At 36.4% G+C, this 19617-nt stretch overlaps 1 protein-coding gene across 5 annotated transcripts; it reads right to left on the minus strand.

The window, feature by feature from the left end:
* Positions 1-11928: 11928 nt before the first annotated feature.
* LOC111874865 (zinc finger protein 501) lies at positions 11929-19555 on the minus strand. 5 transcript variants are annotated; one of them, XM_023870742.2, is made up of 4 exons: positions 19168-19555; positions 17749-17901; positions 15597-15739; positions 11929-14313 (listed from the first exon to the last, which is right to left on the minus strand). In XM_023870742.2, the coding sequence occupies exons 1-4, from the start codon at positions 19228-19230 to the stop codon at positions 13203-13205; spliced, it is 1470 nt and encodes a 489-aa protein (XP_023726510.1). In that variant the 5' UTR covers positions 19231-19555; the 3' UTR covers positions 11929-13202. The 5 variants fall into 5 exon arrangements, with proteins under 5 accessions (XP_023726510.1, XP_023726504.1, XP_023726496.1 ...); XM_023870736.2 differs by having other exon boundaries at positions 17749-17850; positions 19288-19553; XM_023870728.2 differs by having other exon boundaries at positions 19288-19549.
* Between the last annotated feature and the right edge of the window lie 62 nt (positions 19556-19617).

Consider the following 19617-nt stretch of genomic DNA (forward strand, 5'->3'; position numbering starts at 1 on the left):
CCTTGTGACTCCAACTTGATTCCTAAGATGAAGGAACCACTTTGTGGCATTCGCTTCAGAACTGTTCCAGAGATTCTTCAGGCAGTAGACCGCTACATTCGAACTATCAACATAACAGGCACTGCTAAAGGTATCCTATGACTTCCACATCGCTGGCAACAGGTTGTACACAATGCTGGTGACTACACTGAAGGACAGTAAAACTTTTAAACATGCATCTATTTTGTATCAGTTGTAAATAAATAGTTGCCACTATTAAAGTTCCAACCCTCGCATATACCAATTACATAGAAATCTTTCAAATCATTGCAAAACTCATTACATTGCCCTTACAGCATCTAAAAATATATGAAATTGGCTGTGCAAGGCTGTAAGATTGATATATCCATGCTGCATTCTTTCCAGCATAAGGAACGTGTACTGCTCAAACTGGTTCAAATTAACGTCTTTTACATATTCTTCATAATTCATAAATAAATTAAGTATGGTCTTGTGCTTCTAGACACTCTTCTCGGTTCAGTGTTCAATTTGTGATTTTTTCATGGTGCCAAAATGTTCTTATCATGAGATGATATTCTAGTACACCAAACAGAGAGGGCCAGTTTGAACTGTCAGTATCCTTTGTGACCATAATTTATAAGGAAAGTAAGTCTCATTTTAATGCATATATAAACAGTGCACTCAGTATGCAGAATTGTATGTTGTAATAATATCCAGTACCTTACATATTTAGAGCAGTCATGTAAGAGTGACAGATATATTCAAGGCCACATCTAGGTTTTAGAGGGAAAGATACTGAAATGCTTAATGCAGTCTCCATTAGTGAAAATGAATGTGAAACAAATGTTTGTCATCATATGGCATAATATAAATGTTTCTATGAAACGTGCAACATAATGAAAACTTAAGAACAGATACGTACATGCTTTGTAGCTAGATCTGTCAAAACATTTTTTTTCTATGGCACTGCAGTGCTGCATTCATCTTAGAGCACCACACACAAATTAGAGGCTTTGGGTTCCTCTTCCTGGAGTTTATTTAGAACTTTTAGGTGGGTTTCGATATTTTTACTGAATTATTCTCATCTATACTATTTCATAAATCTCCCCTCACTTTAAACTTTATTCATGAATGAAATAAATTCTCCCAACCTGTTCTAAATATGACCCTGGACATATTACTAATAAGTAACAAATCAGTCAGATTTTAGCATGAAAAGTTTTTATATAAGATTTGAGGCTTTCACGGCGGTGACTATGAAGAAAGCAGTCTTCTGGGATTTGGCACCGTGTATATGTGGTGTTAACCGACGTTTCGGAGGAACGTATCGCCTTCCTCCGAAACGTCGGTTAACACCACATATACACGGTGCCAAATCCCAGAAGACTGCTTTCTTCATAGTCACCGCCGTGAAAGCCTCAAATCTTATATAAAAACTTTTCATGCTAAAATCTGACTGATTTGTTACTTATTAGTAATATGTCCAGGGTCATATTTAGAACAGGTTGGGAGAATTTATTTCATTCATGAATAAAGTTTAAAGTGAGGGGAGATTTATGAAATAGTATAGATGAGAATAACTAAGTAAAAATATCGAAACCCACCTAAAAGTTCTAAATNTAACTAAAATGTTTGTTAAATATTTAAAATATTATTAAAATATATGTACATTCAGTGTTTATACTACTTGTTACAGCCGCGCAGGGCCATCTTCAGGCAACACATTTTTTAAGGAGTCTATTGCACCGTGCACTTGGTCAAATAGAACTCCTACAGCAAATCGTTATCATCATTAATTTTGATGACATAGGATGTTTTCCTTCTATGTATCTTTTGTATTGTGGCCGTTTCTAGCCTATTGGGTGTGCCACTCTCTTAGCTGTGTGCTTCTTGTGTTGCATTGTGTTCCCTATAGGAACAACAGATGTACACAGCTAAGAGAGCTCTCAGAATATTGATTAGTTATCATGCATGCCCCTTGCCCTCAGACTTCTTAACCTGCCTGTCTACAGGCAGGGGGCATACATGATAACTACATCAATATTCTGAGAGATACATACACACAAGCACTCATGTGGCTGAACAAGTAATCCAAACAAACAAAATCTACATAATGGAGTTTGGATAAAGAGTTGACAGCCCCCAAGCAAAATATTGAAATATTTTAACTAAATTTTAACAAGACTTTGTTGAATTTTTTATTTTAATGGAGTCCATTACTTTAAATTAGGACACAATGCATTCATATGTGATAGAAGAAGTGTGATATACCATACAGTGAAACAGTTTCTGGCAAAAGAACACCTGATGATGGCCATATATGGCCAAAACATGTTGTGAATGTGTAAAGAAGGAGAAAATAAATAAGTTGCAATGTGAACAGAAATAGTATAGTCTGTGCAGAATATATTAATGCAACAATATGCTTAAATACAATATTATAAACAGTGGCGTGCGGTACTATTTTTGGTAAGGGAAGCAGTACTATCTAATAAATGAACTGATAGTAATCAACTCACCAAATTTTACATCACTTATTGAGTCAATAAGGTCGTTTTGTATTCTGTTCGATGAACCTGTAAATTCTGTACTGTTCTCAAGGTGAACATTGAGTTTATGATCATATTTCCTCAACAAATGAACTAGTTCCACATAATTACCTTGGTCAATAGAATCCATGCTTTCATCAAGACCACGGAGGCCAAGTTGCCAGTTTCCTAAATGGCAGAAGATATCAATCAAGTGTTTCATTATTTCTCTATGTAATATCGACAGGCGCTTTTGACTGTCAAGTTGACAGTCAGTTCGAGATTTACTGAACATAACAAGTTGCATTGTTAAAATTATGTGAGCCTGAGAATTCTCATGCTGTTTCAATGCTTTATTAAGGTTGTTGATATCACCAAACCAAGTCTTGTTCCATATATTTTTTTCATTGAGAAACAATAGGCATGGCCAACAAAACAATTTTCCTATATTACAGCAACCGGATAACCACTCTGTTTTAGAATACTGTTCCAAATTAAATTCTCTCACACATAATTTGGTTTGTGCTTTAAGTTCTGGCAACTTGCTTGTCGGTCGGCCTCTTTCTAAAATTATTTTCTTTTCAGAAAATGCTCTGCTATTCAACCCCCATTTTAAAAGGCTTTCGATTGCACAGTTGCAGTCGTGTTGTCTACCAGCATTCATTTTAGCTGTTGCCTGTGTGTGTAGTCTATTCACACCCCTGCCCATCTTACCGCAATATCAGATTTGCTTCCCTTAAACGCGGACAACTTCCTTCTGATGCGTCAAAATACGATCACAAATACAATCTTATGCCATATAAATATGCACTTACAATATTTTAATAACACTAAATGTTACCTATAATACCCATCAAGACTGAAATCACACATAAACAGTTAATTTTCACATAACCATCGAAATAACACATTCCTTTGCTGGCCTAGCCAGCAAACTGAAATTTGCTTCCCTTGGCTCCTTCGGATTGGACAAAGTATTACGAAGATTAACAAAACGAAACTTGGTCCATCCCACCAAGCAGGGTTAGGGAGAAGGAGGAGGCATGTGGCCTTGAGCAGGAACACGCGCTAAATGACAATATTCGAATTGATTTATTTATATATGACTTCCTTTCATTCCTTTTCTTAACTATGGAAGCAATGCTTCCCTTGCTTCCATGCGTGGCACACCACTGATTATAAATGAGTACATAGTCTTGCACTTACAGCTACAGTTTCAACAGTAGGATAGTAGAATTAAAGACAGTACTCACACAAAGGAGTGACATCATAACACACATAAGTTCTGACTTCCATATACTATAATCTGCTTACATAACTGATCCATTTCCATTTGTTAGGCTGTCACAAAATGTATTACCACTATGAGATAAAATGTGGTTCAGTTGTTGGTGAAAAAAGGGTCTGATTCTCTGTGGAATAAAATATTGGCCTCATGAATGCAGTGATATATTTTATAGATAGAAGAATATTAGTATATAGTTGAATATATTTGTGGAAATATTTTCTTGATTGGTCCAGATTTTCATCATAACATTTAACAAAAGCCTGCAATTAATAATAACACTTATGTTATTTGATAATTCAATTGCTTATTAAAAGCTGGTTAAAAATGTGAAATTATATACATCTACTTTCATATTGCTTCTTTTCATATAATTAGTTATAGAAAGTTTCAATATTATTTTGTTAACATTTTCAATAACTGTGATTGTAATTTGTAAAGCAGTGTTCCTAAATACAAAATGAAGTAACGGTAAAGGGGATCACAATATACCTGAGATATATACATCCTGATGTGTTTACACACTAAAGTTACAAATGTGAATTTCATTAAGGAGAAGGATTTATGTGAGTCTACAGTTTTCTGTGCTATATTGTCCTGTGTGTGTAGAGACCTTGCAATGGACCAGTCTCCCCCTGAAAAAGTCCTATCACGTTTCACAGTTCAGAACAGGTCAGACAATAACATATCAAGGTTACAGTCTTCTGAGATCAGAAGCCATGTAGTTTAGTACAAGGGTACCAGTGTTTCCAGTGAACTGACTGTTTCTGTCTGCAGGGTACAGGAATAATCCACAGTATTTACTCTCTTAACCTGAAGATGCAGGTGGCAGGTTCCTCTGAAATATTAGTACCTATCTACCAAACTACATGGTGTCACATTCCAGAAGACTGTGATCTACATAAAATAGTTATTATTAGGATATTGTTATTGTCAAACAGTTTCCACAGTGTCACATAAAGAGATTAATGTCCTTGTTGCAAGTGATACACTTTTCTTTTGCCATTGTTTTTTCTTTCATATCTTTTCTGATTGCACTGCTGGATCTTTTTCCTTCAAACATAAGTTTCTGTTACCAATAAAATTTAAGGGGTTTCTGCAAAATTTCTCGAAACAGTGATGTAACAAACCTCAGAGAATAAAACAGAAGTAATACATAATATTGAAACAAAGCTGCTTAAGAAACAAATCGATTTATAAACACACACACACACTCTCTCTCTCTCTCTCTCTCTCTCTCTCTGGGGGGGGGGAGCGCATATCTGTACAAGCAGAACCGTCATGGCAGTAAATATAATACTCTTTTATTATAAAATCAGATTTTCTTAATGACTGGATTCTTTTTAAATTCAATAAAATGTGTGTGATATTGCAAGACGGACTATTCTTCAAATAGAAATGTAACACCTTTCCTTAATCGGTGCCATTTAAATTTGCCAGGTGGCCAGATAACTGGGTTACATCATTAAGGAACTGTGTCAGATCCAATTTAGTTTGCATAGGATTGGCAGCAAATATGACTGCCAGTAATATCTGTAAAACAGTATGACAGTTAACAAACGTGATGGACATCTTCCCATTAATTTTAAAACTTTTTAGTTCCACATTTATTTACAACTCAGGAAGATCAAGAAGGCATATAAATATCATTCTGTTAAACTTAGATTTCCACAACTGAATTAAAGTAACAATAAATATAAAATAAAACAATTAGTTACATATAAATTTCATCATTGTAGTATTACCTCACGTATAAAATGCAGGCAAAATATGTGTGCAACTTTGTTAAAGCACAGCTCCAGTTATAATGACAAGGTATAGAATATATTTTGTACAAAATACAAAGAAGGCGAAACACTTGTCCACAGACAAATTCATTACATAATAAAATTAGGCACTGAGAATTTCTCCACTGAAGAGCTGACAATTTTTCAGCATATTGTTTATTTTCCCATTTCAATTATCTGTTTTTGAATGCCAGTTTGCACATGCCTTTTTTGCTTCTTGCTGAAATTTCATACTGTGCCTAACAATATTAAATTGCATGTCTAAGTGGTTCTGATTTTTGTAAAACAAAGTAACCGAAAAGGTTTCTGCAGTTTATGTTATTGATAGAGGACTTCTGAAAAAACTTTGAATTGGTACTGTGTGATGAGAGTGACTGTTAGTTATGTAAAGTTCCTAGACTCTGAGGCTGCACCCAAGCCCACTGAAGCATCACTAGGCTGGTGACTTGAAGCACGACCTATTTGGTAAGTGTATGTTTAAATATATCAAACGCTTCCAAGAACTTCTAAATCCTCTTGATCATAATGACATATTTTTCATGTCAAATTTTATCCATTAAAAGTGTATAGTTCATACAGCTACTTATCCTATTAAGAAATATGCTCCATTATAGGATGCAAATGAAAATGTTTCCGTCTTCTCTTCTTTCAGTTTCATTAGTTTCCATGTAACTCAAAACACATTTCAGTCGGTGTGTTTCTGAAGAGAACATCCAAAGAACACATGTGGCATCTAGAATTGACTGATTTGTAGAATATTTCAGGAGAATCTAAATAACTTTTAATTGCAAAATAAGTAATATTTAACATCTGACCAAAAATTAAAAGCACAGAAAGAAAGCGGTTGTTTTTCATTTGAAAATCTGCATGGGTCTTTTATGTCTCCCCACAGCTGTATCTTTGGAAGTGCATACTAGCAAGACTCATTGCACAGTGTGTCTAATTTACCAACACAGAATTCTCTCTACCAGAGCTAAGTCCAGTCATTTTCTGTCTTGCTATTATGCTACAAGCCGGAAGGTCATGGGTTCAAGTCCTGATGAGGTTTTTTTTTTCAATTGACCTAATCCTTCCAGCCACACTATGGCCCTGGGTCGACTCAGCCTCTAACAGAAATGAATACCAGGAATTAATTAAATAATTTTCCTGGGGAGTAAAGTGCGGCCAGCGCATAAGGCTGACAACCTTACTGCCATCTTTGAGCCAATTGTCTATAAAATGTGGGACCCTCAACATCTCACAACACTATGGGCCTTCACGGCCTGTTACAGGATAGATGAAGGAACCACCCCATAGAAATTAATTATTGTCCCAGAAACAGTGGCATCTGCTCACCCAATTGTATGGAGGCTGATGCAGAGCTCTTAAAGCTGGAAATTTGGCAACATCTGCCCTGGTATCACCTTGGAGAATCTGACACTAACAAGTGGAAGTTACATGTCTAGGTTTCATTCAGTGACCAATTCTTTGGGGGAATTATGAGATAATTATAATACTCATGAGTAAGCTATGAGTGTTTGTACTCCCCTATTAGAATGTGTACACAGATATAAACATATTTACACTTTGTAAGTTTTGAGGTTTTCACGGCGATGACTATGAAGAAAGTCGTCTTCTGGGTTTAGGCGCCGTGTAATCTTCGTTGGCCGACGTTTCGGAGGAACGTCGGCCAAAACGAAGATTACACGGCGCCTAGACGCAGAAGACGACTTTCTTCATATTTACACTTAATTGTTAAATATGAACAATGGATATCATTTGACTGAGGTTATGGAAATCTCTCACTAAAAGATCTTTTTTTCTGGCATTCCAGTGCTAACGACTTATGGTCAATGCACTCTTACAATGAACCCTGGATTCCATAATCATTAACTTCAAAAGAAACTTTGCTACAATTGTACTGCCTCTCATACTTTCATTTTGAATTAATTGTATGTGAAATGATGCATCTCTTTCTGAAAAAATATTGTCGCGTATTGGGGGTATAACGCGACAAATAACTTCACGCCGTATTTGATATAGCGAATTTTATTTCACATTCGCACTTACAATCACCCAAATTACAGATTTACGACTACTGCTATCTGCAGTATCACAAATAGTACACTCCAAATGCCAGAATACAACTGACTGGTTGCTGGCTAACTCGGAACTAACTCGGAGGTAGCTCGAGGACTGACTCATAGGTAGCTCCAGGACTAACTGACTCAGTAAACTAACTGTGAATAGCCTTCGCTGCTCCTTATGTAGCCTTGATCGGACAATACGGAAAACGGCCACGTAATAGGCACCCTTGTTGCCTGGCGCTGTGTTGCTAGTAACGCTAGCGGTAGTAACCGCTGTTACTACCGTAACAATCCTGTTGCGTCACCGTTATGTTACCGTGCGGAGGAGGGGGAGGGGAGCGCTGACTCCCCCGCCGCGTCACTGCTGGTGGGGGGGGGTTCTCCTTTGTGCAACATGTCACAATATTAACCATTTTATTCCATTGTGAAACATGGACTTCAAAAAAATGCTTGTTTCTAAATGTATGAAATTCTAAGGTACAAAAATGTAAGTTTTATCTATAAAAGTCCATGAATACTTTTATTCTAACAGCTGACATAAATTTAATTGCTGTGAAATTTCTATACAGTTGGTATTTGATGCCCATTACATTGTCTCACTCATATTGTCTGTACAAAATAATGAAAAAAATATCCTCCAGGACTTCAAAGCAGTTTTGTACACTTCAATTTTGGTGTACCTATTCTCTAAGTGATAACATTCTTCAGGATCTGCTCAGACTGCACATCAATTAATGGACAATGCAAATACTGCTCAACAGAAAATGAGTTGTGGCAAATGAGTTTATGTCTGGACGATGGAGCTGTGCACTTTGCATTAAGTGGTCATGTACTATGCTATGGGTGAAAATCTGCACATTGATTAACTCAAGCAAATGTTTTGTGCTTTGCAATAATATTGCTGAAGTTTATTTTGTATGGTACTGAACAAGAGATGAAGAACTAAGTAACTTTAAACTTCAAGAGATTTGTATGAACAAAACTAGAAACAATATCCTTCGTGTGCACTAAGTGAGTTTCCAAGTTTTTCAATCAATAAATGAAGTGAAACAGAAACATTGGCATCACTGTTCTTCTTACTGATGTGACAATTTAGTCTTGTGTAATGCTATGCTGTATCAAACACTTTTCCTTTTCAGCATTATGTAAAATTACACAATTGTGTACATAACTGCATACTTATATCTATTGAGTGTGTGTGTGTGTGTGGGGGGGGGCAAGTGTGTATAAGAGCACATGTGTGTATCTGTACATCTTTAAATTTGTAGTAGATATATCATATATTGCATCATTGATACAACTGACATAAGACAGGCAGATAACTACATTTCTACTGCAAACTGAAGAATTGTAAAGATATTAACATCCAGTGATCTGAAAGATTTTTTTAATATGAATGGAGGAAGAGGAAAGAAGCCGGTCACGGTAGCCAGGGCATGGATGTTTGTGTGCGTTTTTCTGTGTTTGTCTACAGTTAAAGGCCTTGCGACGATCTGATCACTCGCCCAAGGAGTCCTACCGCATGTGTAAGATCTAGTAAACCGAAGTGAAACGGAGAGTTTCATGGAGGTAGGCCTAGGCCCAAATTGGGGCTGTAGCGCCACAGGAAAAAAAAAGGGGGGGAAAGAAAATTTACTTATCACTGTGACGTTTTGTTAACATGTTTTATCATTCTTCTTGATATTACTTGAAGATTATCAGTGAAGACCTACCTACGGTCTACTGATGAGTACTTGGGGGAGGGTGAATGTTTTGTAATATAAATATCTGTCACTCTGTAAATGATGTAATAAGTACTCGTAACTTCATAAATAATCTCAATTATTAAGGTAATTCTGTTTGCTCTATGCTGAAAGAAATATTTGTTTAAATGGCATTTTATTATAACATTCTGTATCGTTCATTTTATCTTAGCATAGTAAGATACTTCTGTACCATTATTAACTACAGAATGCATCCTAGTATAAAGTGTAATTATTTTCAGCTCTACAGTTTGCCACTTCATAAAGTTCTTGTTACGAGTAGAACACAGACTCATGACTGTAGGGTCAAAGTGTTTGAACACCTTTCTTTCATGAACATTATCCCATTTTCTTTCTTTACCTGCAAACTACTATATCACATTTTATAAATTTCATATTATCTAGAGACACACATTTACAAAAATGGAAAATATTTTCCAAAGGGTATGAGATTTTATATGAAGTTTCAATACCTGGCAATTTTTGTGAAACATTTAAACCACTATAAAGAAGTGTGATGAAAGAATACAATTTTTTGCATTGCTGACAAAGTTAAAATATATTATTACTAGCAAAAGTGCTTATTCTTTGTCCAATTCTTTTAAATAAACTGTGCTGAGATAATTATATTGCTTATTTATTATGACTGTCTTATACATGTAATTCTGTTATGTACTTCCATAGCATGATGCATTCACTCTGGTGACTCTTCCATCTGTAGCGACCACCCCATCTGACAAGCCAGTGCTAAGTGAGGTTCAATGGAGTAATAGAATTATAACTGTGCTGGAACAGAGGCAGCAGTCCAGTCAATGCTACTGCATCATCTGATGCAAGGATTTAAGGCACCACACTGGTTGGGTAATTGCAGCATCAAGTATGAAACACTCCAAAAAAAGTGGGCAATAATCAGCCATTCTTTATAATATTCTGATGTTTTACATGACCTGCATCACTGGTCTGTTTCTGTTCTTAGAACAGAAATGGAGACACTGTCATTAAACAGCTGTCACACATGGGACCTGACATCATTAACATAAGCAGGTGACAACCAGCTGATATACGAGTAATATCATGTTACAATATCAAGCAACAGTACAGCTGTCACAGTTCTGTTCTAGAGCTACATGATTATTTCCATTATTTAAAAAGATAAATAGAACCATATAAAAATGAAATGTAAAGGAACATAAAATAAGATGTACATATAAAGACGATTATTTAAAGACTTTTTTTTTAAATTATACATTTTTATTTGAAGTTTCTAGTTTTAAAATATAATAAATACAGTTTATTTCATAATACTCTGTACTTTCTGAGTTTGTGTGTCACAAATTTATATGGTGACTGACAAAGATTAAAACCTTTCCATAAAAATATCAGGAATAAATGATATTCTTGTTGGCTTTCAATAAAAATATCAGGAATTATTAGGAAAATTGGGGAAGATTCTGGCATTGTTTAGAGTGGTTAGTGTAGGATTGATGGAGGTAATGGGTGAGAGAAAACACCAGTGGTGAAGAAAGGAGAAGAAATTAAACCGTAAATTTTAACAAATATAGATCTATTACAAATATGCACAAAAAATATTATATCAAACATTATCAAATCCAAGTCCAAAAAGAACGTTTATGAATTAAACAAAAATTCCATGTGAAATCAATAAGCCCTATTTATAATTAATACTTCTAGGCTGCATATGGAATACAGAAGGATATAATTACTGCACATTCTCAATCTCTCTCTCAGTATAACAATGGATCAACATTTCTGACAAGTTAGATTTCAATACTTAGTCAGCTAATATACATAAAATGTATAACCTTTCAGTCAGTCCTGTTTCCTACCATGGAACCATAGGTATGAAATTTACTGTGTATTGGTGTTAGTATTCATGATGGCTGAGTCTGACAAGTTGATGAAGTATTGCTTTAATTTCTTATCTTTACACTTACATATTGTCATGAAAAGCACTTCTCTATGGATGATATTTGGTCACCACCATCTTCCTCAGTACAGGAAACAGTTCATACAAGCTGAGCCATGCAGTGGCTCCGGTATGACGTCATGGGCTTCCAGNTCATCTTCCTCAGTACAGGAAACAGTTCTTACAAGTTACATACTTATATAAAACTTATTGCACACTGTAAACATTTCCCTGATGATGAATCTCGATTCTATTTTATGGCTGACAGAGTGGTNATCCCCTCCTTTCTACCCTTGGGAGCAGCGCCTAGCCAGCCAGAGTGACTGTCAAATTCCTGTTCGGCTGGAAGTCCAAATTTGGTTTCAGCAAGTACTGGGCTGGTTCACGGCCGGCGAGATCGCCCGCGGTCGCCCGTCATTGGGTTTGTTGTACGGCGGCGACTCGTACCAGTTTAGTTAAACCTGTTTTTATAATTTATATTGTGTATTTGATTTAGACTCAGCCTGTGCCCAGGCTAGGAAGTAGTAGTTATGTTTTCATGCAACCAAGGCAAATTGTTGCNAATCTCTCTCTGAGTATAACAATGGATAACATTTCTGACAAGTTAGATTTCAATACTTAGTCAGCTAATATACATAAAATGTATAACCTTTCAGTCAGTCCTGTTTCCTACCATGGAACCATAGGTATGAAATTTACTGTGTATTGGTGTTAGTATTCATGATGGCTGAGTCTGACAAGTTGATGAAGTATTGCTTTAATTTCTTATCTTTACACTTACATATTGTCATGAAAAGCACTTCTCTATGGATGATATTTGGTCACCATCATCTTCCTCAGTACAGGAAACAGTTCTTACAAGTTACATACTTATATAAAACTTATTGCACACTGTAAACATTTCCCTGATGACGAATCTCGATTCTATTTTATGGCTGACAGAGTGGTACATCCATTTCCTGAGAAACCATGTATTTTTATCAATTTTCAGTAGGTAATATCATTATTCCTCTACCAAAACCACAGGCATGGCTGTATTGTTATGACATGTTTTATGATTACCATGCCAAGTACTTAGGCTAACAGTATCGTGTTCTACAATAGTGCATGATAACAAATTACTCAGTGCAGTCTGAATATCAAAGACAGGGAACTCTTTTTATTTCTTTCAAATTTTACTAAATAACAAAATATAGGATGACCAGGTATTGATAATGAATATAGTATTAAAGTTTGATTGTTTCATCCTGGTCCGCCACACTAACATTATCATAAAAGGTTAATGAATTCCATCCAGTGCAACTGATCAGACACACTGGATGGATGGAATTAATTAACCTTTCATAACAATATTAAAGTGATATTATCTCTTTAAAGGTTTAGCTGCTACATAGGATGTTACTGATAATGAAAGGGACCATATCCCAGGTATAGTTAGTGCCTCGTAACTTTAGCCGCGCAGAAAGTTAAACACTGTTGTGGAGCACGCGAAGCCATTAGCTTGCTGTGGTGATGTTCAGAGCTACTTCCCTGGCTACTTCCATGCAACTGTCAGTGTGCCATGATAGTGACACAAACACCACGTAATACAATCGCTATGACTGGTACCAACTAACAAGCAACACAACGTACTATACACCTGAGCACACTCCAAGACAGTACATTCCAAACTGGTAGTACCCATGCTGACATAAGCTGATAAGACTGCTCCCCCCAGCCCCACGAGAGATGCTATGACCCCTCTACCACGGCTAGAGTTCCGAGGAACTAACAGTAAAGAATAGGTACTTCTCATAAAGTACACAAATGTTTTTAAATATGCTGTATTAAAACTTCATCATTTAACACTGTTCTAATCAGCAGTAAGTCATAACATTGGTTGTATTATAAGATCATTAGTGTTACTGATTCCTACTGCCCCTTCAGAAGCAGCTCCACAAAGGTGCTGTGCTTCATTCCGTTTTGACGAGTAACGTTTACCACAGCGTTCACATCCAAAAGGTTTCTCACCTGTGTGATGACGACTATGTGCTTCAAGGTGAGACCTCTGAGTGAATGCCTTGTCACATGAACAGCACTGGTAGGGACGCTCCCCATTATGAGTTCTAGAATGTATGACTAGAGAACCACTGTCACGAAATGTTTTGCCACATTCAGAGCACTGAAACGGTTTTTCACCCATATGATTTCTCATGTGATAAGTAAGGCCACACTTGTGAGCAAACTTAGCATTACATACAGTACACTGGTATGGTTTCTCCCCAGTATGCATTCTCATGTGACTCAGAAGAGCACTGTTCTGACTAAAACTTTTACCACATACAGTACACAGGAAAGGTTTTTCTCCAGTGTGAATCCTCATATGCCTAGCACGAGTACTTTGATCAACAAACGATTTTCCACACAGTTTACAAGGAAATGGTTTTTCACCACCATGGCTCCTCATGTGCACCATGAAGGAACTATTACCACCAAATGCCTTCCCACATAACGTACAAAGAAAAGGCTTTTCCCCTGTATGAGTCCTCAGGTGTATCTTAAGACAATTAGAATTCCCAAAACTTTTCTCACATGAGTTACACTGGAAAGGCCTCTCACCAGTATGTATTCTCATATGTTTTGTGAGGGAAGCATTATCACCCAGATACTTCCCACATACACTGCAAGTGAATGGCTTCTCTCCTGTCATATGAACTCTGGAGTGTCTCACAAGAGCGCTATTTTGTGTAAAGGTCTTGCTGCATTTGCTACAGTGGTATGGCTTCATACCTATGTGCATTCTCATATGTAACACTAAACTGTCTTTTCTAACATAGGTCACACCACATTCTTCACAGTCAAACGTTTTTTTCTTCTTGACTTTGTCAGAAGGTTCTTCCAATGGCATAACAGTTTTACTAGTGTGATATGCTTCAGTGTTTGTCTGAAGAACTGGCCAAGAAGTGGGTGAGTGTGAAACAGAGCTTTTGACAGGACACCTGCATTTTAAACATTGAAATTATATATACAATATCCATTATCCACACATGATCATAAATGAAAACATATCAATTAAAACCATATAAACAAAATTTTGAAAAATTATAAGGATAAATAAGGGCTTAAACATTGAAATTATATATACAATATCCATTATCCACACATGATCATAAATGAAAACATATCAATTAAAACCATATAAACAAAATTTTGAAAAATTATAAGGATAAATAAGGGCTAACAATATGTACCTCTTTTTTTTAGATTCACAGACTAGGTTATCTATGGCAATACATCTTATTAGCACACAGGAGTAATTATCATATGCTACTTTCAGTTTACACTCACATGAATGCATCATCATCTAGAAAAATACATATGCAAAAGCATCACTGGTGAGAGCCAGGGCAGATTAAGAGCGAGACTGGATAACCATGGTCTGATACCATGCAAGAGCATGAAATTTTACTCATTTCCGCCATGTACAGACTGGCCTGAGAATCTTATCTAATGGGCAATGGGAAACTACCCCTCTCCCCCTCCAAGGTTAAGTGGCTAGCATATGAAGCTGAACACTCACTTTTACCTAGTGACAAAGTTATAAAAGCAAAGAGCTGTACCTCAGCTCAATATATTTTCATGGCAATTAATTATGCACATAAACAAATTTACTTTGTTGAATTATAATACAAGTATACAGACTGTCCGGAAGAAAGTATCCAAAAATAAAAAAAAATGTATCTCTCAGAAACTAACTGTCATACACTTATCTGGTTTATATCACTGGAAAGGAAAACTTTGAAAGTTTTTTATGCCCAGTTTACGTGCAAGCGCTGCCACATTTCTGCCACCATGTTAGGAATCACCTGGACAGAGAGATGGCTGGGAGATGGATCGGCAGAAGTGAACCAATCACTTGGCCTCCTAGGTCACCAGATTTAACCCCAGTGGATTTTTTCTTGTGAAATTACGTGAAGAACATTGTCTACCAGGTTAAGATCAATGAGCTTCAACACCTGAAAACCCAAATAAGGGACGCTGTGGCTATGGTAACACCACAACATGCTTCAAGCAATGTGGAATGAGGTCGAATATCATCTGAATATTTGTCGTGCCACCAAGGGAGCCCACATCTAAATTTACTGAAAAAGTTATATAGGCAGAAAAAACTTTGATAGTTTCCCTTTGTAATGGTGTGACCCATTATTGCGTAAAAATTCTTGAGATATAATTACTTTATTTTGGATACCTATCATACAGACACAGTGTATTTATTACTGACCTTTGATCATCACTACTGTCTGATCTGAGTAGTTGTTCTTTAACCTGCACTTCCACTGGTAAGCACTGGTCCTCTTCATTACTGTTGGCTGGTATCTCAGAAATACAGTTTCTATCGTGGTCTTTTTCCTGCTGTAAAAATATCTGAAATTTAATTTTGATGCAGGCATAATCTATGTAGTTAAAAAAGTAAAGGTATCCCTGTAGCAGGCCATGGAGGGCCATAGGGTTGTGAGATGTTGAGGTTCCCACATTTTCTACACAATCGGCTCATAGATGGCGGAACGGTTGTCAGCCTTACGCGCCGGCTGCCCTTTACCCCCAAGAATATTCCTGGTACTCATTTCTATTACAGGCTGAGTTGACCCCAGGGCCATAGTGCGGCTGGAAGCATTAGGTAAATTGATAAAAAATCCACCTCATCAGGATTTCATCCCACGACCTTCCAGCCTGTAGCATAGTGCCCCAATCTATGTTGTTAAGAAACATTATTAAGTAGCCTAATATATAATCTTTCATTTATAAGATGAATAATGGCAATCTGAAATGACTGCTGAGCACACAATTATCAGACAAGAATAAGGAAGTGTCTTTCCTTTCTGATGCTAGCCAGCATTGGCACCTCTTTTAACCATATTGTTGCAATATTTGATTACAATGGAAAATGCATCTATTACCATACAGTTTTACACTCAGCTTTAGTCCACATCAAGAAATAATTTTCTCCCTTCCTTTCATCATTCAGCTTCATTCATATGCCTATGAAAAAACATATTTCTTGCAATTTTTTTCAATTTTTATGGTGAAATTGCATTATTTTAGGAAAACTGTGATAAAATAATAGGCAGTGAACAGGATTTATTATTATAAATCTGTTATTAAACATAACTTCAATGCATTTTTGGAAAACATAACAATCTGTTCACATAAGATACATACAGTGGAACCTCGCTTACGAGCATAATTCACTCCAGAATCTTACTCGTAATGCGAAACACTCATTAAGTGAAACAATTTTTCCCATATAAATTAATGTAAAATATGATAATGCATTCCATGCCGAAAAAAATACTCAAAAAATTTTATGTATAACGTTTATTCAAAGAAAATTATATATACATTGTTAAGGAGCGTGAATCATCTTCATCTTTTCTTCTATGCGGAATGAACCAACCTGGAATACGAATTCGATTTGCAGAAAAAAAAATCTAAATAATTAGTTTATTATTTGTGATACATATCTAATTCTTTTTTACTAGAAAGCTGTGTAGAGACATTTGTTTTTGCCGACGCTTCAAAACTTGGTGAAAATGCGACAGAGCATTATCATTAAATAAATCTGTAGGGTGCATAGCCACTGCCTTATTAGGGTGATGCTTCTCAATGTACGATGCAACAATTTCCAATGCTTTCAGCATTTCTCTTATTGCGCCTGAAGATTGTTGCTTTGCTGTTGCCTCCTCCTCCTCCTCCTCCTCCTCCTCCTCCTCCTCCTCTGACAAACTCTCCTCCACAACTTCTTGCTGTGAAACACAACGCAACTCCAAATCGTGCAAATCGTTGATGTGACCGATTGTATGCGCGTGCTAGATCAGCCATGCTCACACCTCATTCTCGCTTTTCAATGATTTTACGTTTCATTTCTATGGTTATTTTTATTCTCTTATGGCTGTCTTTTTGCGGCTTTTTCTTCGGGGACATTTTTGCAAGGGTTATTAAACTTTGCACAAAAAAATCACAAATAATATGTCTGAACACAAGTTTGGAAAAATGTGTGATCACAAGCGACACTAAGATGCTAGCAGAACAACTACTAAACAAAGACTGATGTAGCAAGAGCACAATCCGGGACTTCCTCTCTTGTCACTTGTTATGCAAAAACGTCGCTCGTTAAGCGAGTCATTTTTTTACAATTTGTTTTGCTCATTATGCGAATTACTCGTCATGAGAGGTGCTCGTTAAGCGAGGTTCCACTGTACTAAATTTCATGACAACTGAGCAATCATTTCAAAGTTGGAAAGGAACAAAGAACACAAATATTAATTTCCATCACAATGTATCAGAAAATATCTATTTATGTACTTTATAGGACACTAATTGTGACTTTCCTCTTGATATTAAATACCCTTTGATGCGTGTTAAAACATAATCACCTTTACAGACCAAGCTGGAAAATTCTGATTCTTCAGGTACTGCTGCAGTGCAACATTTGACCTTTCACACTGGACTTTGAACTCATAAAAACCATCCACCTTCTGGGCACACAGCACACAGATTTGAGTTGGCAGGTTGTCACCAACAAACATCTATTGACAGACAACTTGGATAATGTTACTTCATTCACTTTTTTGTTATTTATCTAATCATGAAAATGAGGTCATCCCTTGGGGGTGGGGTCAAGGGTCCACAGTAACCCAGCCTATGAGGGGCCCTGAATATTTTAAGCTAGTGAAAAAGAACTTCAATAACAACAAAATTCATGGAACCCAGACAAATACTTACAATACTCATAGATGCAATGTTTTAACTTCTTCATATGGTCAATGTTTGGAAAACTTATATGTAAGCCTCAGGGGGCTGAATGGCCATGCGTAATTCCCCTGATCAAGTCATGATGATTATTATTTTATGACAGATAAGAACCACAAACAAGTAAAATCCCAGATCCAACATTAAATTACGGACATAAATTATGACAATTTGTTTTAAAACCTGAGAAGGCAGTTGCATACTTTGTCATCTTGTGAATCTGGCCTAGAATCTTCAAATGTACAATGCACTTTTCTTCTAAAACTGAAATTGCGAAATTTACATTTTACTGTGAGAAGTGATTTGATGGGATTAAGACAACGACATAGAACTTTAAGCGAAAAAAGTAAAAGATATCAAGAACTTTATCACAGTGTGGGTCCTTATTAGAAAATCAAAGTAAGCAAGTTCAGAATACAGTGGCTGCAAATTTATAACCAAATGAAGAATAAAATGAAGAATAAAATGAAAGATGAAGTTGGTATCCAGATAAACACATTTTGAAAGCTTAATGATGACAGTACACTCTGGAGATAGAAACAGTGGGTTCTGCCAAAATATTATGACCTCTCTACCAAATTACACAAAGTCACATCCCAGGAGAGTTCTGCCTAAGAAAAATCCTTATTTACATGCATACATACAACAGTTATTACGCCTATGAACATTACCATCACAAATTCTATTCAATTCCATTTTTACTGTCATTCCTTAAGTTTGATTACATTCTGTTTACAATTGAGGGCCTGTACAATAATTCTTACACACTGAACAAGTTGGTCCAGGCAGTAATGTTTCTGACTTGCATCTAGGAGGCGGTTGGTTCGAATCTTGGTAGAGCCACTGACTATCCCACCATTTTCGTGGTTTTCATTGGTTCCTTCATGCGAATGCGGTGACAGTACCTCAAAATATGCCACAACAGCTTCCAAATTTTTTTCAGTTAACGTTTCAGTAATCATCCTGTGTTACTGACAGTGTCGTTAAACGAATACTAATTAAACACACAATTCTTAAATTCTAAAATCGACATGCTGACATACATGTAACTCCCGTAGCACCTTCTGATGGGTCACTGAATTCCATTCAAATACAATACTTGCCATTTAAAATGAATACATCCCGTTCAGAGGTATACTCGTACTACAAAAAAATTAACTAACCTTCAGATCGGGAGCAAAGGATTTGATTTTTAATGGCAAAGTCTTGTGTTTATCAAAAAGAGGAAGCAATGGCTCTCCCTTTGTCATACAGAGTCTGCAAATCGCATCGAAATTCATGGACATTTTTGGAATGTCAATTGCTGTAACACAAAAATACACATAACTTCGAAATTCCAAACATGTATCATTCCATCATGAGACTAGTAACGGCTCCTGTGTGCATATACACGACGTGTAGGGACTTGAGTCGTGGACACAATCGAATGAGCGCTATCGAATGATTCGATTCTTTCATACTCACGCGTAATTAGAATATCAAAGCAAGAAGTT

This window comes from Cryptotermes secundus, unplaced genomic scaffold (assembly GCF_002891405.2).
Source record: "Cryptotermes secundus unplaced genomic scaffold, Csec_1.0 scaffold212, whole genome shotgun sequence".
Classification (NCBI taxonomy): Eukaryota; Metazoa; Arthropoda; class Insecta; order Blattodea; family Kalotermitidae; genus Cryptotermes; species Cryptotermes secundus.